This window comes from Grampus griseus (assembly GCF_964374135.1).
Source record: "Grampus griseus genome assembly, chromosome: 18".
Classification (NCBI taxonomy): domain Eukaryota; kingdom Metazoa; phylum Chordata; class Mammalia; order Artiodactyla; family Delphinidae; genus Grampus; species Grampus griseus.
In genome coordinates this window covers 74305536-74325962 of record NC_139012.1, presented here as the reverse complement: position 1 = coordinate 74325962, position 20427 = coordinate 74305536, and the positions used below count along the sequence as shown (strand labels likewise).

Below are 20427 nucleotides of genomic sequence, written 5' to 3'. Positions count from 1 at the left end.
CTTGAATTTTTTGGAAGGGCCTTGAATACCCATGATAAGAAAACCCACATGATGAAAATTCTGTCTTAATGGAGCCTTTAATGGTGTCTGCCACACACAGCAGTGGAATCTCCCAAGGCCATTTGAGGCCGGAGTTGCAGTAGAGTCTCACATTCTTTGGAAGTGGCAAAGCTCCAAGGATAGAACAGTTTGGAAAGAAGGGAAGACTAGCACACTCTCACCCATGCTCTTTCCCTTCTCTCCTTTCCTTTAGGTTCTAAGGCGTGGTAAGAGGAGGGAGGTTTGGAGTCTGACGGAACCAGATGGAAATAATTCTAGTTTAGGGAAAGTGTTTAATTTACCTAAATACTTAGGTACTCTGATCTTAGGAAGAGTATTTAACTTACCCAAGCCTCAGTTTCCTCATATGTAAGAGTACTGTACCTACCTCTTGGGACTAAGCAACATAACATGTATAAATCTAAGTCCTGACCGTCCATAAGCGTTAGTTGCCTCCTTTCTCTCCACCCCGCTCCCCCCAAACAATTACGGCCTCACCACATCCCCCCAGAAGATGCTCAGAGATCCTCTGATCTAAGCCCCGAGAAGCTGCCCACTGCCTACACTCGCAATCTGAGGGTCAGCTGTCCTCCGCTTCATGCCGGTGCCATGGTGGTCTTGAGAACCTGGCAGCCACCTTAACTGTGGCCTCTGTCCCCTAATCAACAGTTACGAATAGGAAGCTCTTCCACGGGACCAGCTGTCTTTAGCTCACAGGTTAAGAAGGGCCAAGGCATTATTCACTATTATTTTCTTGGCCAAACTCCAGAATCTTTTCAAAATCTAGACTGAAAAGAAAGGTTAGGGACTTCCCTGGAGGTCCAGTGGTTAAGACCCCGCGCTTCCAATGCAAGGGGCACGGGTTCGATCCCTGGTCGGGAGACTAAGATCTCACACGCCGTGTGGCAGGGCCAGAAAAAAAGAAAAGAAAAGAAAGGTTTAGTACGAAACAGCAGTGTGTACCTCAAGAAACGAGCCCACAAGACTAAGCACCTCCTCCCGCCTGGAGAGAATCTCTTTCCCCACGCCCCACCCTGAGTTAGGACTGCTCTGACTGTCCCAATGTGGCACAGGTGGTGCTGTAAGAGTTCCAAAGGCCTTGAGACATCCGCTGTTGTCCTCTCAGACGGCCCCTGCCCCCAGTAAGGAGGGGGGCGCTAGTCGGCTGGGGGGCAAAAGGCTGCCTGCGGAGGGTGCCCCCCCCCGACAGCCAGCGCCGCAGTCCCAGGGGCAAAGCCAGGGGACTACAGCTGCATGCGCGACCCAGGTGAGGCCCGAAGCAAACCACCCAGCTGAGCCACGCCCAGATTTCTAACCCACAGACTCATCAGACATAATGAATTCCCCTCGTAGGCCACTGCGTTTTGAGGCAGCCTATTATGTCAGGAGATGACAGACACAAACGCTATCATGACTCAGGTTTGAGAAGCACTGATTCAGCCGTGGGTGAAGGATATGCTCCTTCTGTATCTGAAAATGAGAGCGTCCGAATAGAACTCACATAATATTAGGCCTTAAACGCCCTATAGGTACCCCGAGATGCTCTCAGGGAAGAAGCAGCGACTTATACTCTTGGCATTTCCCGAGAAGGGTCCCAGCACCACGATTCTGCCCAGTGAGAGGCCAGCTCTGTCTCCGATGTGGCAGCGACTTTGCTCACCAAGGGCGACAGACCCCTGGCATATCCCCGGAAGTCAGCAGAGCCATACTGCTCCGACAGGTAGAGGTCAGCCATCCAGGTGGGGACGCTGATCCCAGCAGAGGAATTCAGCTACAGAGGCTTGGTCAGGGAGGGAAAGGTAACAAGGCTTCCGACTGCTTCGTGGAGGGCTTACTGAAGGCTCGCAGGGCTGGACCGGAGGCGCGAGGGTGCCCAGGACAGGTCAGTAGCGTGGTACCTTCCCAAAGGACTCTGTAGCCATGTGCCCACATTTCTGTAGAGGAAAGGCTGAGCACTCCACAGCGTGAGGCAGGGAAGGAGAACCACTACGAGCTTTCCTGTCTAGACCAGCAATCCAGGTCTGGTTCCTAACTCACACATACCCTGCTCTGCAAAACAGGCCCGCCCGTACCAAGCACTTTATCCCAGAATTCCCCTCTTTCTAAGAGAGGAAGAGTTCCTTTCTTCCTCACAGATACAGTTTCCTCCACCTTGTTAGATGTCTAGCAATGATTTAATTTCGTGCCTTTTCCAGACTGGCCCCAGGACGGATGCCTCCCAGGTAGCCAGGCCTCTCAGTGGAGCCCGAGGTCAGGGGCTCTCAAAGCAGCGGTCTCTGCATCCATGCCTCGGCACCACCTGGGACCTTGTTAGAAATGCAAATTCCGGGCCCCATCCCAGGCCTACTGAATCAGAAACTCTGGGGCCGGCCCAGTACTGCAGCGCAAGCTCTCAGGTGATTTGGATATATGATAAACTAGAAGGTTCCGTAACCTCGCCGCCCATTGGAATCACCTGGCAGCTTTAAATGAACGATGCCTCGGGCCCACTCAAAAACTCATGATCAGAAGTGCTGTCAGGGCAAGAGGATTCTAGAAATAAAGCCCCCCAGATGGTTCTAATGTAGAGTCAAAGCTGGGGACCCTGGAGAGAAGCAAAGGGTTTCACAGAACTCAGTTGGCAGACTAATTACTAATCAAGGCCGCCAAAGGGGGCCTTGAGCGCGAGTGGTTTCATATTTGCATATAACAGAAGACAAGGCTTTTCATTTATACAAGGTTCACTTCAGGCCTCGTTTCACAAAAGAACCTGATCATTGTTACAGCTTTGCTTGTGTTGACCACGTGGGAGGGTCTGTGGTTTGAAAGGAAATGCAGTCACACTCCACCTGTTCGATAGAAGGATGGAAGACCAGGCTGAGAAAAACTACCCATAAGCACTGTGGTAACCTGGGAAAAGACAAAAGCACTTGCCAAGATTTGCGATAATAAGACGAGAAAGAAGGCAAGTGCATCAACTTTCAAGCCAGCAAGAAGCACAGACAATGTGTCACCAGCGGCAGGATATGAGAGCATGATGAGACAGTGTCGCCTCCTTGACAACAGATCACAGGGAAGGATGCTCACCTCCCTGGTTTTTACACCAAGTGACTTTGCTTTGGAAGCAAATGCTTTGTAAAACTTTTATTTACGGTTAAAACCCATCTGTTTAATGCCATTTTTATTGTACTATTTTTCACCAGGTCCCTATTTTCTAAGACCCATGGTTTGGTGAACCGTGGTATTCTTCAAGACCACAACCTCTGTATGCTTTGACTACAGGTCCAAGCTAAGCCTAAGATTTTGTTAAAAAAAGTCTTGAAGCAGGTCACAGGTGTCCCGGCAGAAGACAGGGCACAAGAACAGTGTGGGAGCCGGAAAGAAGCTCCTGGCTGGCCAGGGTCTAGTCCCTTGGTCATACAGGTCAAGGTCAGCACTAGGATGCTGGAGAAGACGATTTAGACCCTGACACCAGAGCTAAGAATCCTTTACTACAATCAGCGCTTCTCAATTTTTTAATGTGCAAAAACACACCTGGGGACCTTATTAATATACAGGCTCTGATTGGTTAAGTTGCCAGGGGATGCTGGGCCATGGGCCACACTTTGAGAAGCATGCTGTGGGCATGTGTAAAATTTGGGGCTGGGGATGGGAGTCGGGGGAGGGAGGCACCAGCTTGAGGCTGGATCGGGGGTTCTGATTTTTCAGAACATGTTTCACACCTAGTAGGCTGGTTCTGCCAGAAGAATCTATTTGCATGAACAGTTAAGGAGAACCTATTCTAAGGAAGGAGGAAATCAAGCAACTAGACTGGTCCTGTAACAAGGCTCCTATTAAAGCAGAGTCTGACTCTGAGTATCTCCCCGTCATTCAGATTTGCCACACAGTCCAGCATCCAATGACTCAGGTTTGAGTCTATCAGAGGATAAGTCAAAGCATAAAATCTAAGAGCACTAAAGATGGTATAAAGCCCTGTGGAGTAAAGGTGAAGGGCCCGGCCCCATACCGATAGAGGGTTAGGACAAAACTGCTGCACGGACCCAAGCCCAGCTTTGCTGGCCCAGAAGCCCCAGGGAATCATCATGACCAAACAGGAGGGGATCACAAGACATGAGTATCTCAGAGTTGAAAATCATAGCTGATTTCCCAGATCTGAGCCACTCGTTGCAGAGGACAAATATTCTTTATTGAGAAACAGCCCCTTTAAGGAATCCACTGTAACTGAGGCCCAATGGACAAGCAAGAGTAACTAATAACCTGGAATAAAGTCATATCTGGCTCGGAAAGATTTCTTCTTTGAAATGACAGTGTGGCTGCATCATTCATTCATTCCAACATTCACTGAGAGCTTCCATGCCATCCATGACAGTAGGTGCCAGGGATGTAAGAGCAGTTAAGACACGGGCTCTCCTCCCCAAAGAGTGAGGGCAGCCTCATAAACAGAATACTAAGCAAGGTGAGAAGAACGCGAGGACCCATATCGGGGCTATAAAAAGAGGCTACACATAGGAGCGGAAGAAACCAGTCATTCTGTCTGGGGCTCTAAGGAGGAGCTCGTGGAGCTGGTGATTTCTGCGCTGAATTTTGAAGGCACGGGAAGAAAAGATGCAGAGGGAGAAAAAGGGTCTTGCAGGCAGACAAACAGCATGAAAAGTGCAAGGCCCATCTAAAGAAAGGGGAGCTATTTCTTTGATGGCGATAGAGTCTGTGTGGCTGGGACACGGGGTACGCGGAGGGAAGTGGTAATAGATGAAGCTAGTACCGTAAGCCACAACTATTTAAGCTGCAGCCATCCAAAAGGAGGATTCCAACTGTGCACAAGAAAAATTAGTTTTCTCCCCAAATCTCTCAGTATATTACTAAGCAGCCCTCATTTTGATATTCCTAATTAAATCCCTTATGGGCTTTAAAGGTTTCTCATATTAAAAAAAAGATGCCAGTTGGGTTTAACAAGTTATGGCATAGCCATACCATGAAATGCTATGCAGTTATTGAAAATACTGTTGTAAAAAATTAATGATGGTGCATTAAAATATGAACGATATATTATGTTTAAAAAGGCAGTTTAAATAGATTTTTTCGCAGAAGAGCAAATAAACACATATCTACCATTACAATATGTTCATATGGTCCTCGTTTTATGTGTGTAAGAAAAATTTATTCGTGTACTGATGGTGGGAAAGAAGACTCTTAAATATATTCAATAAAATGAGAAATAAGATTAAATGCCAGCATTTAAAACGAAATTTTAGCTCTGCAATAATGTTATTCAACAAATATTTTAACATCTCTACTCTGTTTGGGGTAGAGGATATACAAAAATGAAGAAGAAATGTTATCTGTAGGACGAACATCAGGTTCTGTTCCTGGGTCTGCCACCAGCCAGCTGTTGAGCTTGAAAAAAAAAAAAATCACTAAACTGCTCGTCTCTGAAAGGAGCAGATTAGATCCCTGAGGTTCCATCTAGCCCTCACAGTGTATGTGTCTGTGCAATGAGATCAGTCCTCTCAAGGAGCACAAAATCAAGGAAAGGAGCAATGATCAGACATGGCTCTTAGGCATCCAGCTTCACCAAGACTGATGGGAAATCCCCAGGAATTCTTGACATCCCCCGACATCCGCCCCAGCAGCAATGCAGGAGATCTAGTCCACTGTCTTCAGCAGACTCAATGGAACCATTTCCTTAATGAAACCCCCCTGCAGTCCCAGATACTAAACCAGGGGCTCTCCTTTCAAGCCCTCCCTCCATCACCCCCCATTCCTCCAGTTTCCTTCCCCTTCCTCAATCTGGTCTAAGATCCAGTACTGTAATCAGCCGCATGCAATTTCCAAGGCACCCAAGTGTGTGAGGAATCAACAATGCTCCTGGAAAGCGTCTGGCAGGAGCTCTTGTCATTCCTTCACGAGCCTCCCCAGCGTACTGAGCCCAATGGAACAGAATGGACTGTTCTCGTAGATCGTTTTCAACCAAATGCAACCAACGCTTCTCATGCTTTTAACCGTTCCTAATGACATATTTTTACTTAAAAGTTAAGCCTGGTGTTATTTCAAATGTCCTTCCTCCTCTAGCCACAACGACAAATGCTCTGAAAAACTATGATATTCACTTGCTATCCAACAAACTCCTGACCGTGCAATTGAACCAAGACCCTAACACCAGAAAGGCTCTGCGTTTAACACCCGGGTGCCAAGAGAACTTCCCTCACTCTCCACTCTCACACTCACTCGCGTGCACATCTCAATTTAAAGCACTGCAGAAGCTATTTACTCTGTTATTTGTTCTTGCTTTGCAGAATTCTCAAGCCAGAGTAAACATTAATCGTAACTTGGTGATCTACTGGGTAACCTTCCTCAAAGATACTACCTTTATTTTTTTTGATGGATATAAAACCATTTTGGGAGGCGATATATCATTTTCAACTTCTATATTACATACATTCAAAGGAGATTTAAAATATCTAATTAGTTTTGGTAAAAACAAAATGATTACTTGGTCTGCTCTAAAAAGTCATATAAAATAAGTTCCAGTTTAAGTAAGACGTTTAGTATTCTTGTTGAAATCGGAAACTCTTTTAGACTTAAGTTACTCGGGGAGCAAATAAGTATTATTTGCAACTAGTAAGCATTAATTGAAAAAAACAAGAAATACAGATGGGTTTTAAATGACCAGTCTCCTTAGAAGAGATCAGGGAACTAGAGTTATGAAATAGAGTCTATTTCATAGAATTACACATTCTGTTTTTAAAAAAAAAAAAATCCCAAGATCATGATTCGTCCTGGCTTGGGCATCCTGTAACAGCTTAGTTCTTGCAACCTGATAAAGAGCAAGCGAATCGGTTGGAGTTAGGTGTGTTGCACTAGTGAAAAAGAAAATCCACCGTGATTACTGACAGCAGGGGAAAGCCAGCTCAGCCTTTCAGCCCTGGCTCCGGCATCACAGGGGCGGTCACCCATTCCATAGGCAAATGCAGTTAAGGGAAGGAGAAAAACAGACACTGTGTTCAGTCTGTTTCTTGGAATCATTCATTGCATTTTAGAGTTGGGAAAGGCCCCTAGAAATAACCATCTATTCTAACGTCTGAATTTTACATGTGAAAACACAAAACCCACTTAGTGCTCCCTAGAAAAGAAACTGGATAGCCTATTATAGAATTTTCAACAGGGAGAAAAAAAACTTAATAAATAAATAAATAAGGTCAAAATATTGAGGAACTAGAGTAGGTGACCACCTACAATTTATCTGCAATGTGATCCATCATTTGGAAAACTACGTGGACCACCAAACGTGCACGGAATTAACATTTCAAACGTACAATTCCGGAAAAACACAACCCAAAGTGTGGCTTTCTAAACCTTGGAGAAAAGACAAACTGTTATGCAAAATTAGCTTGATTTTGAGAGATTTAGTACGTTCATTTTGGAAATGGGGATCACTGTCATGTACACTTTTGATTTAACTTTCTATCATTAATTAACTCCATTCACAAAACTGGCAAGTGCAGCATTTCCGATTAGCTATAGCAAATTGTACATGTCAGCTGCTCAAAAACTCTAGAAAAGGGGGGGCAGACAAAAAGGGTCTGCGGCTTTCATCAAGGGTGTGCTGCCTTAAAATAAGAAAATGAGACTTTGAGCTGGAGAAAGGAAGCCTAGTATCCTTTTTAGAGGAAGAGATTGCAATATAGAGGACTTGGAAGCACGTGAATACTGCAGTGTTTTTATTTCCCAGGATATTTAGAAGAAGGTAAATACACTCTCTGCGGGGAAAGGCAGTATCTTTTTGTATTACTGAACCTCTGATTATTTTATACCTCAGTGAACGCACACGTAATATTAAAAACTCATAAAATTATATAGCACCCAACAGTGAGCAGAGCTGGCCCGTGATGGATGCAAGCTGAACTCCTCATAAATCCACAGGGCAGAAACCTGGCCCCTATCTAGACACCACTCCCGAGACATGCAGCCCCTCGTTCAGTTTGAAAGCGCTGACGCAGCTTAGAAAGCAGGTACCTGATTGTTTTACTGTGACGCAGCTGTTAATCCGCGGCAGAAGCCTGTGGTTTAGATTGGCGATTACAGACCCCAACAGCTGATAGAACATTCCCTAAACCGGCAGGTGAAGAGGTTCTCACCTTGCCAATGTTTGTCTTGCTTTCTCCCTATAACACATATGTAAAACGTATTTTTAAAAATCACAAAAGAGTTCCAAGATTTCTGCCTCATTTAAGTAAAATCTAAGGGGAATCATAAGAGGATCTCACTCGCGTTTCTGAAACGCTTCCACGGATCTAAGTTGCTTTGAACCACGAACAGAACTATTCTTTGCTAGTTTTTGAAACAAAATAAAGATGTCTATGTGTGAAGCAGAAAATCCAATAAAGCATATACTTTCCCCTCCATGTTCTGGATTCACAGTAATTTATCTAGATTTACTTTTACATAATAGACGATGGACTTCAGCAAGTTACTTAAATGCTCCAAGCAATTGTATTTCAAAACACATGACTTTTCAAACCCCCAAATGCAATTTTGAAACAGAAAAGCAGTACTTCACTTCGTATAGTTATTTTAGCAACATTTCCAACTTAGAGCAAGTTCTCTCCAATTTAGTACGAATTCGCCTTGCCTCTCGGTTTAACAGCTTCACCCAGGTGGAACTATTACTTGTTATTAAGAAACAAGTGGTTTAATTAGTCTTCCCCTTGAGAAGGAATATTTGTTACTGCCTTTTGAGTTTAACAAGCATTTAAAAAAATACATGCTCAACCCTACGGACTTTCCTACCCAGGGATCTTTGCAATAATCTATGTTACTGTATTTTATTTCATATTTTACCTTTCCTCCACGACGCTTAAGAGACAGGCGCTCCAAAATCTGGCTCTCTGCGCCCAGGGGGACTAAACCGGGGGGCTTGGCCACTGAGCCCCGCTGAGCAGAAAAGGCAAGTCCGAGTCCCTAAATGCCCTCGGGTTTTGGCGCCTCGGTGGAGGCCACCGCCACACTAACCAGGTACAACCTACTGGTCCCTGAAGGTTCGGCCGCCAGTGTCCCTAACGCCCAGCAAAGGCGCGGACCTCACCGATTCCTCAAACCGCACCTTTTGGTCCAAATCATTTGCCCTTTCTTCTCTCGGAACTTAAAAGACTAGGCTTGCAATTCTGAAACTTAACGGGACTTGGGTCCTCGACTGCCCTCGTCGGTCAAGGTCACTCAGGTCGGCGACCTGGGCTGGACCCGTGGCAGAGGCTCCACTCGGATGGATGCGCGCCCAGCGCTCAGGCCCAGCGGCCGGCGACTGGGGGGGGGGCGGGGGGGAGGGAGGAGAGGACGCTGGGGGAACGTTCCCTGGACACGCGAGCTCGGGGGCCCAGAGTGGGTCGAAGAATACCAGCTCTTGCCATCTTCAGGTATCTGTGTGCTCCCGCCAGGCACGCGATCCCCTCCAAAGGGGCTCACCTCCTTCCCTCGGGAGGCGCGACGTCGCGGCCCGTGCCAGACATCGCCAAGGCCGGGCCTCAGCCCAGTCCCCGGGCAGCCACGCGGTTGTCCTAGGAGCCGCTGATCCGGGGGCCTCACGGACCCGGCCAGGCCACCTGAGAGCAGGCTCTGGGTGCCGGGCAGGTCCGGGTGCGCGGCACTTTCCGAGCCCAGAACCTGGGAGGGGGGCCCCGGCTTGGGGGAGGTGGCCAGGCAGCGAGGATCAGCGACTCCAGCCGCAAGGGGCAGCCCCAGCGCGGACCCGAGCGCGGCGATGCTCGCGGACCCCAGCCAGCTGCTCTCCGAGGCGCCCAGCCCGACCGCCCGGCGGAGGAGAAAGGGCGTCACGGCCCCAGGCGTGTCCGCTGCAACTAGTGTCCTCGGTTCCCTCCGAGCTCGCTCCCCGCGCGCACCCGGCCCCCCGGGCTGCGCCCCTGCCCCCGCCAGCCCCGCGCCGGCCTCCGGCACCGGCCGCGCCTCACCTGTGAGAAGCAGACCGCCGAGCAGCGCGCAGAGCAGGGCCCCGGTGTCCCAGCAGCTGACCATGGTGAGCGCGACGCGGCCTGCTCGTCCGGTGCCCGCGCTCCTCGCGGGCGCCCGCCGCAGCCGCCCGAGCCTGTCTCCTCTCGCTCCGGCCCTCCGCCCCGAGCGCCCCTCTCCGCGGCTCCAGCCGAGAGACAACCACTTCCCCCGGTAATCCTCGCAGCCCGGCGTCCTCCGGCCGTTGCGTTCCAGCCCCGGAGCCCGCTCCGAGCCGCCGCCGCCGCCGCCGCCGCCGCCGCCGCCGCCGGGGAGGAGCCGCGAGGAGTGCTGATCCCGCGCGCTCCGAGCCTCCAGCGGACCTCGATTAAGAAGGGACGAGGGCGGGGGCGATTTATAACCTTTCCCCAGCCCACTTCCTACCCCGGCACCTCCTTCCAGTGACGTCAAGGGGTCCCCCACCCCTCATCCGCCTCCCCACCTACCCTCTTCCTCCGGGACCTGATTCCCTACGGCTCGGGAGGGGGCGGGGGCCGCCGGGCGCGGGGGCGGGGAGGGAGCGCGCGTGGGGAGGCGCGGGCGGCGCGGCCCCGGAGCGCCGCCGGGCAGGTTCACGGTCCTTGCTCCCGGCTCCTGTCCCGGTCCCCTCCTCCTCCTTTAGCTCTCAGGAAATCCCTGCAGTCTCCCTCCGCCCGGCTTACTCAGCCCTGGGGGCCGCCCGAAGCTGGGCAGGGGACGGGGCTGGACCTCCACCGCCCGGCCCCCGGGGCGGAAAGTCCGACCCTGGGAAGCTGGCCGCGCCTCCGCGACGGTGTCCTTGGCACGGAGGGGCGAGGCGCAGGCCGGCTCCCTCCCCCTTCCTTGCTCTTCCCGCGCTGTCCCGCCGCCCCGCGACTCTCCCAACTGTCCCCAGACGTCTAGGGAGGCGCCGAACACCCTCGGCACAGGGGACTGCGCCAGGAGCGCCCGCGGGGACCGGACGCTTGGCTGGCACCTTCGGGAAGACAGCGAAGCCGCTCGGGTCCCTGGGGAGCGCGTCTGTGTCTTTTTCGACCTCACAGATGCACCCGCCCAAGTCATTTCCTAAACCCTCGGCTTCCTAGAAGCAAAACAAGCAATAACATCATGATACCTTGTAAAGAGCTGGGACATGAAGCTGCTCCTGCAACTTTTAAAGGCCGAGCACTTGAACTTTATTTCCCAAATGCTCGAGAAGAGTCTGATGGCTGCTTGCTACGCAAGCTGAGTGACTCCACTGCCCTCCGAACTAAACCCCGGGAAATTAGCATGAGGCACTAGATCATTTGCGATGACACTAATTCCACCTCGTTCCCCAATTATGTTTCCATTACCTCAAAGGCTGATATCGTCCTAGGCTCCACGGAGCAGCCCAGTCTTGTCCCTGTAAATACCGCTGGTTTGAAAAATACTTCTACTGCAAAATGCCAGATGGCCACGATAAAAAGGAGCGTGATGGCTCCTAAACACTGGGCCAGCGACTCTTCCTGAAGGACTGGACTGCCTCCCGCCGGGGAAGGTTAGGCAACCCGGAGTTGCCACACCTCTGAGCCGCAGGGCCAGGACAGGTCCCCGCCGCTGGGAGCCCCACGCAGGAACAGCGCGTCCGCCCGCCTGGCGCTGGGGCTCGGGAGTGGCAGCCCCACGCGGCTCCGAGGAGAGTGAGACCACGCGGAGCCTTCGCGCGCCTGCTGGCTTCTCCACTTTTTCTAGGGCTCCTATTCCCAAGCTTGATTCCTTCAAAACCGAAGCATCATTCCGTGAACGGTTAATTACGTACGTATCTCAGGGTTAGAGCCTGACAGCGGATCTTAACTCACAACTGGTCCCCCAGCCTCGGTCACAGTCTGGGACACACCCGCAGAAACGAGGTGTCCCCCTGCCTCACTTCAGAGCTGCTTGTCCCTCCCATGCTCTCTCTCAAGAAGCGGGCTTAGAATCTGGAGAGGAGGTTGACGCGTAAAGAGGCCACGACATTACAGTGTGAGGATCCCAGTGCTGGAGGGAGCCTGGGTTCACGATGGGCACAGAGAAGAGGTGGTCCGTCCGAGAATTCAGGAGCGCTTCTTAGGAGAGACACTTAGCTGACCCTGGGGGAAAACGGTCCATAGTACAGTCTACAAAAGTTTACTACAACCCTTCAAATGCTATCTGAGAGACAACACTTCACATACCATCTGTCAGACATGACTCTGCATCGAGTTTACTTGTGAAGCCACAACGGGTATCTGATGGATAGCTGAAACAATCTTCATGACCTCAGACGTCCATCAACAATACTAGCATAGGGACTTCCGTGCTGGCGCAGTGGCTAAGAATCCGCCTGCCCATGCAGGGGACACGTGTTCGAGCCCTGGTCCAGGAAGATCCCACATGCAGCAGAGCAAGCAAGCCCGAGCGCCACAACTACTGAGCCTGCGCTCTAGAACTGGTGAGCCACAACTACTGAGCCCGTGTGCCACAACTACTGAAGCCTATGCACCTAGAGCCAGTGCTCTGCAGCAAGAGAAGCCACCGCAGTGAGAAGCCCGTGCACCGCAACGAAGAGTAGCCCCCGCTCGCTGCAACCCGCGCACAGCAAGGAAGACCCAACGCAGCCAAAGATAAATAAATAAATATATATATTTTAAAAATAAATAAAGAAAATTAAAGAAAAAAAACCAATACCAGCATATTGCTCAACTATTTAAGGTTAAAAGAGTCCCGGTCGAATCTAACTTAATTTACACCAAAATCATTCTGCATTAAGAGTGGTCTTCCACAAATTCCCAACTATTCTTTCGAAAAGTTGCAGGTTTTAATTATAGTCAGCAATTTCTTTACTTCTTACTTTGTTAGTTGCATTAGCCTCCTAACAAAGAACTCAAGATGCTACAAGTTCTCACAAGGTTTTGTTCTTAATTTCGTTTTAGCTCAGATAAATATTAGCATTTAGATAAATGAATATCTAAGCTAAACTAATGGGAAGTAAAGGTATGGTTCTCAACCCCCCACCCCCCAAAAAAGAGATAAGACCTTTGAACAAGAATGGGCTACAGCACCCCTCCAACTAAATCACTAAGGAAAGGGGTTTTATAGATAACAGTGATGGAAAAGATCAATTTCAACATGCCTGGTGGGTATAAAAAGCTATTGAAATAGACTATCTGCTTGCTTCCTGCTAACATACAAAAGAACGTTTCATCTCCTGCAAAACCAGACATTCTCTCTTGTTATCAGCTACAAACATTCTCTTGAGGATTCTTTCTAGCCCCTATTCAGAGGCACACTTGGTAAAACCAACAGCTTTAATATTCAAGACTGAACAATAGTGTGGGAGCATCCCTGTGAGAGACGGGAGGGAACCCAGGGCCTCATCTTCCTAGGGTGGACCAAGGGTACAGCCGATCAGCTTGCAGTCACCAGGTCTCAATCAGGACTTTGTCCCCACCTGGGTTAGGTGGCTTCAGAGCAAAGAAAAACTATACTCCACGGTTACACACTGCATAGCATAAATATGTATGGTTGGTTACAAGCACCAAATGACTTTCTAAAACCCTTCTGTGTTATATGGCAAAAAAAGCTCCCAGCACATCTCTGCTTGACAGTTCAGGTTCCTAGATCTGAGTAGCACATGCCCACAATCCTCCTTGGGCAAGCTCTGCTGAGCTCGCCAGCCAGGCACACCCACGGTTCCATTTCTCCAATGCTGATAGGTTCTGATGGAGTTCCTTGCCTGCCCCCCACGGACGTGCTCACTCCTCTTGTTCTGGCTCCATGTGCTTCACTCCATCCCTGACTACCGGCTCCTCACATAGGTTGGTGCTGCAGCCATTTATCTCATTTTGATTGATTCGGGCTTTCAGCTTCTTTCTGAGGCAGAGTCTCCTAGCTCTGGTCTCCTGGTTAGCCCTGCACGTCCTCCGTAGGAACTGTGACATGGATACTATACTTCTGTTACTGCAGCCTAAGATCAAAGGAGCCCTTTCTGTGGGCCACTTTGTACCCTGGATGCTTGTGGAACTCACTGTTGGTTAAAAGCCCTGAGGCTTTTTCACAGGAGCTGTGGTCTGGCTGTACCGGACAACCACAGCTTTTGATGACCCAAATTGCAGACCCTTATACCCACTCTTATTAAATTCCTTGTTTGATTTAGTCCATCTTTCTGGCCTGTTGAAATCTTTCTGGCATATAGAAAATTCAGTGCATTTTCTCTATGTCCTGCTTCAGATTATCCAAAAATAGGATACATATGCCTTCTGTATCATCATCAAAATCACTGACCAGGGCAGCGCTGAATAAAGGAAGGACGGAAGGAAAGAAAGAAGGAAGGGAGGGAGGGAAGGAGGAAGGGAGAGAGGAATCAGCAGACATTAAGTAAACCGAAGCGTTCTTTGTGTCATTATCTCTGATGCATGATGTGTCATGCGTCATCACCAAGGGAGGCTGCATATTAGCTTGTTACCATCTACCATGTCATTATTCAGGAATAATTGATGGTCCTAGCAAGAGGTAATAAGACAGGTGAGTTTTATTCAAGGTATTTTAGGAAAGTTTTTTTTAAAAGCCCAGATGGGGATAATTAGAGAAGATTGGGGCAGGAGATAGCAAAACAGAGAAGGGACTAATACCTAAAGGAAAAGTAGCTGGCTAAGGAAGTCTGTACAGTGGTCATCTAATCAATAGAATTAACAACTCTGCCAAAGGTTAATTTTATCTCAGCCTATAACTGTCAGCTATTGACTTTTACTCTTTTTAAAAAATATGACATTACTTTTAATATACTCTTTTAGTTATAAAACATTTTAGACAGACGCAAAGATGGGGAGAGGGCTGGAGGATGAATCATAACCCCATCATCTCCATAAAGCCACCGAGATCTCTTTGGTATATCTCATGTTAGTCATCTTCTTAGAGAGTGCTTTTAATTTTCTGTGTTTCTATATAGCCTTCATAATTATTATATTTAATAGCTGTAAAATGTTATCCTACTGCCGGACACTTCAATTTCACCATTATATATAATCCCCAAATGCATGTAATTTGACATTGGAATGTTAGTCAGTTAGGCACATCCAGACATTCGGTAGCATTCAGAAAATGTATTCTCTCATTCAGTAAACATTTTTTTTTTTTTTGTACCCATACGCAATCCTGGGCCAGTCTTGTTGAAGACGGTAGAATAGAAGATATAATTATTGCCCTAGAAAGCCTTCCATTTATTTGAGAAGGCCAGACTTCATGAAACATTAGGAAACAATTCTACTGCAATTAAAACAGTTCTAAGGCAAGAACAAGATACAGTTGTGAGTACTAAAAGGAACTGTTCCTCACTGAATTGGGAAATGGTTTTGAAGGTAGTAACAGATTTGTGTGGGCAGAGAGGGGAAGGCATTCTGACAAGGAGCGAAGGGAACAAAACCAGCCCGCTATGGGGGTGGGGGGACGTGTGAGGGGCAGGGGCGGCCAGTGGAGGAGGGAGGGTGTCAGGGAACAGCGAGGCAAGTTTCAGCAGGTAAGGCTGAGGGACCTTGACTACTTGGTAGGTAAATTTTTAAATGTGTTTCATTCTGCCAGTCCTAGGAAAGGATAGTTTAGGATGGTTAGACTAGCATATAGGGGATTAAAGGGAAGACAGATGAAAGGAATAAACTATTAAATAAATCTAGGAAGAAACAAACTATTAAGCGGCAATACGATAGAACTGGAACAATGACGAGAAGGAGAAAGCAAGAGGGTAGGTGGCTCTGGTTAGTAGTTCGGAGAAGGGATGGAGAGAGAAATTAACACTGGGGTCGAGGTGAGGGAGACAGAGGAGTCCAGGAGAGCCCCAGGGTTCCAGGGAGGACTCATTGCCAGGATGGGAAGGCTGGTGGGAGAGGAGGGGAAGCATTTGTTGGTTTCAGCCAGGTTCGGGTGAGTGGGCAACTGAAAGCAGCCTACTTTATTTTCCTCCTTGAGCCAGGACTGGGTTTAAAGTGATTGTCTGGCTCAGGTCCAGACATTTTAAGGAAGTAGAAAGTCATGATCAGATTGCTGTACCCTAAGACTGGACCCAAATTTATATACTCATAACGTCTGAGTTTTATGTAACGGCTGGGCTGTGACTAGGAAGTTTATTAAATGCCATGAGTTGGATTCCCACGTCTGAGCAACAGAGCTCTCCACCTTCAGCCCTTCCTTCTTCCAAAGTTCCGCCATACCCAGACACAGCCTCTGGGCAGGTCTGCTGGCCGCTTCCGTGGAAGACCATCCCTTTCCTTCCTGATCTCTTCCAGACTCCTCCCAGATGTACTTTTCATGCGTATCAGCAGCAGCAGAAGTCAGGGAGGAGCCCAGCCACTCTCTGCCCTGGACCACAGGCCCACGTGAACCAGCAGTCAGCCAGGATGCAGGAACGGGGCCCTGTAACTTTCAAAGATGCAAACTGGCAAATCTGACATCAGACGCACAATCTAGCAAATATGTCATTTCGTAAGAAAGTTAGACCCCCAAGCTCACCTAATCCAACTGTGGAGGGAAGCCTTGCGTTTAATAAGTGGCTTTAGGTTTTTTTTCTGTTGAAAAAATAATATTCCATAAAATCAAGTTCTGGCTAAACTGAGAACATGGCTTCTGTGAAAGACATGACATCATAAGCTGCTTTCCACTAACGTTAAACTGCTAAATAACTTTGTTTCTATAATTTTATACTAAAAAATTCTTCGGAACACCTATAAAAAATATCAGAATCATTGTCTCTGTATTTTGGTGTATACCCCCGTTTGTCTCCGTAAGAGAAAAAAAGTTGACGCCAAGATATGATAAACAAATCTTGGTTTTGGACATAAAACAGATCAATGTCCAAAGCAAGTCAAATACTATGGTGGTTTTTCTTGATGAAATTTAAAACCCAGCCAAATAATAATAATAATTTAATAATAAATAATAGTTATTTAATAAAAATACATAGTTTATTATTTAAATAGACTTCCCTTTCTTCACATCTTGAAGTAATCACAGATAAAGTGATAAAATGTCTGAGATGTGCTTCAAAATTATCCAAAAGGAGTAAAGATGAAACAAGATAGGCCCTATATGGATAATGTTGAAGTTGAATCATGGGTATGTAATTTATATATATTTCTTTCTTCTTAGGTATATGTTTAAAATGTTTTCTTCATAAAATACATTTTTCTTTCCTAGTCTAAAACTGAAAAATGCAAACTATCGACCCAAAGTAAATTTTAGGCTCTGAGTCTAGAAAAAAGTGAAGCTAGAGAGAAAAGAAGGACAGTGAATGTTACCTGGTGACCAGAGCTTTGGTTTCACTGACAGTCAAGAGGACAAGTTTCCAGCAAATCCAATGTTCGTTGATAAGAGGTATGAATAGGTACAAAGCAGTCACAAGGGAAACTGATGGTTTAAAAACTACACTTGGTTTGAAAAGTACTGCTGTATTCAGAAGTAACACAGATAAGCAGAAACAAGATCAAGAAGGAAAAATAAAGAAAATAGGAATATTTTTTAAAAGGAGAATCGAGGAAAATATTCTGTATGTGATGGAGAGGAGAGAAATGCACAAGCTTTGAAAATCGCTTTTCTCCTCCATCGTATTTATTCAGAAATTGTCGTGGGTGACCATTCACTAAAGAAAATGAAGCTGAGGGGGGAAGGATAGAAACCCATGCTTAATCGTCTCATGATATAAAGACCTTAAAAACTATGTGTTTTTTAAAAAACAAAATGAAACAGGATTTGTTGGCAAGCATCCTAGGCAATTTAGGAACAGAAAGGCAATATTGCAAGACATTTTTTCTAGAACATATGAAGAAGTGTCTAAGGTTGGACAAAGGAAGATTCCAGAAGACTGACTGGGGAAGATAACACATAGAATCATAAAATATTAATGTACAAATGAACCTCAGAGACGATCACGTCCAACCGCTTGATCTTACTTTAAGGAAACAGGCAGAGAGGTGATGTGCTTTGCCCACAATGAACCTGGATCTGCAGGACCTCCTTGGGCTTATGGCTTAGACTCCACTCCCACACCCAGAATCCCCTCAGCTCTTCTGGTCTGTTAATGCCAAGCTCATCATAGGGGAGGAGAGAGCTGGTTCCTAAAGACCCATTGCTTCATCCCCTGGATCATCGTGAAATGATCTGATAACTCGGCGGAAGAAGGATCTGTCTGCAGGTCAGCTCAGATCTCAGTTAGGTCAAGATGACCACCTTTGAGCAGAAGGTCACCTGCACTCAGAAAGCAACGGAAAGCAGAGCAAAGCACTTCTGCGAGTCTGGGGCGATGTGTGCCACTTCTAGGGCCAGCCGGCCAGGGGCTCTCTGTCTCCTGCTGGATATATGACCTTGAGCAAACCCACCTAACCTCCTTGGGCCCCAGTCCCTTATCCTGGGACGTCAGCAGGGCTGATGGGTTGTTGTGAGGATTAAAAGAGAAATCCAGAAAAGTGTTTACAATAGTGTATTTATAACACTGAGTAAGTGTTAGCTCTTGTGACGTTAGTAATGTTTCTTTGGCATGCCCCCTGCACTCTCCCTAACTGGTCCTCCCCTACCTACCCCCAGGGAGTGGACCACACTTCTGCCCTCAACTTCCAGGTCTCCCACGGGACTGGGCCTCGAACGGCCCACCACACTGTCTACACCTACGAGCCTTGTCCCCAGAGGACAGAGCCACTTCCCCTTACCCTAGGGCATCATTTGAGACCCTGCCTCTTGTCTGATTTCAAGGGTCTTCTAATGCTGACAGCCTCCAGTTGCTGGCCCCATCCTCAGATGCCCGTCTGCTGAGTAACTGTTGCATCTCATACCCATCCCTGCAGGGACCAGCTTATATGTCAGGTTCCACTGCTCCCTTTCCTCTCCACCCTGCCCTGGTCCAGCTGCCCATCCCCTCTCTCCATGGGCCTCTGCTACTGAAGTTCCGGTATAAAACCCTGAGCTTTATATAGGAAAACCTGCTCGTTTAACAGGCAAAAACCTTGATCCACAAAGGCTGGCAGTGATGGGAGACGCATCTTGGAGAAGGCCTCCCCAACCTCCTCTTGTCCCAAGATCTCCTTTCCTGAGTTTCCCACTAACTGCTGCTACCACCACGGAGCTGGTCTTTGGGGGCCCAGTGTCACCCTGCAGCATTCCACACGTGTGGATAAAAGCTTCCTTTACCTGCCATCAGCAGAGCTGAAATTGGCTGTAACTGCTATCAGGATCACACGAGAGGCTCAGCTAGGGTAACAGCAGATGTGGTCCCCTCCCGAGCCCACCGATGTTCCCCACCCCCTCCCCGTTCCGTCGTTCCACAAGGTCTGGCAGAACTCAAGGACCAGGGAGAATCCACAGGTAAAGGACTTAACAAAAGGGCTGCTGGCCTGCCCGGCCCTCCTGTGGCCACCATTCCTCCTGCTTGGCAGGCAAGCTTGCTTTTGCCATTGCTTATTTGTTCTCTGGACTTAAAAATCCCCCACTGTAAACATGGTGGTGGAGGATGAAGAAGGAATCCTGTGATTTCAGTATCTAGAAAGAACAGCAGCTGTAATTAACAACGCTTATATGAATTCAGTTTAGAAAAGCCCCAGTGATTCACTCCTTATAAATGAAGAAAATGAAACCTCAAAGTCCTAAGTGATGCATCCAGCTAAGGCCAAGGGACTCAGTTAGTGACACATGCGTACAAGAGACCGGGTTTCCCTCTACAGCCATGGTGTCATGCCTCACACATGAAGAATCACTTGAATAAAAACATGGTTTTGTTATTTGTCATCATTGATACTGTTAGGTGATTTGAGGAGCCTGACCACACCTAGCAATTGGGAAGTTTGCAACAGGACACCAGGAGCGCCATTAGCTTAAGAGAACCCTCTAGGGCAGTGAAGTAAATTTCCTGACCGTTGGCCTGGTCCCCTGATACTAAAATTAAGAATGACCAGGGGGGCTTCCCTGGTGGCGCAGTGGTTGAGAGTCCGCCTGCTGATGCAGGGGACGCTGGTTCGTGCCCCGGTCCGGGAAGATCCCACATGCCGCGGAGCAGCTGGGCCCGTGAGCCATGGCCGCTGAGCCTGCGCGTCCGGAGCCTGTGCTCCGCAACGGGAGAGGCCACAGCAGTGAGGGGCCCGTGTACCGCAAAAAAAAAAAAAAAATGACCAGGGAATTCCCTGGCAGTCCAGTGGTTAGAACTCAGAGCTTCCACTGCAGGGGGCACGGGTTTGATCCCTGGTAGGGAACTAAGATTCCTCATGCCCTCGGTGCATGGCCAAAAGTAAATAAATTTTAAAAAATAAATATATAAACAAAATTAAGAATGACCACAAAAGGAGATAAAGATCTCAGTCTCAGGAGGAAGGTATAGTAGGAAGACACGGACCCCACGCAGTGAAGAGCACAGCCTAGATTTGGGGTGAAAGAAGACTATACAGGTGCTTCTCCACTGCAGAGCTTCCCACCTCCTCACGT

The 20427-nt window shown here is 48.1% G+C and overlaps 1 protein-coding gene across 2 annotated transcripts in view; it reads right to left on the bottom strand.

The window, feature by feature from the left end:
- FLT1 (fms related receptor tyrosine kinase 1) overlaps positions 1-10172 on the bottom strand; it is a 170888-nt gene extending 160716 nt beyond the window's left edge. The window contains exon 1 of one of the 2 annotated variants that reach the window (XM_082675546.1): positions 9981-10172. In XM_082675546.1, coding sequence (XP_082531672.1) covers positions 9981-10044 — 64 coding nt within the window. In that variant the 5' untranslated portion in view covers positions 10045-10172. The remainder of the gene's footprint in view (positions 1-9980) is intronic. The other variant, XM_082675545.1, reaches the window with a different exon arrangement.
- Between the last annotated feature and the right edge of the window lie 10255 nt (positions 10173-20427).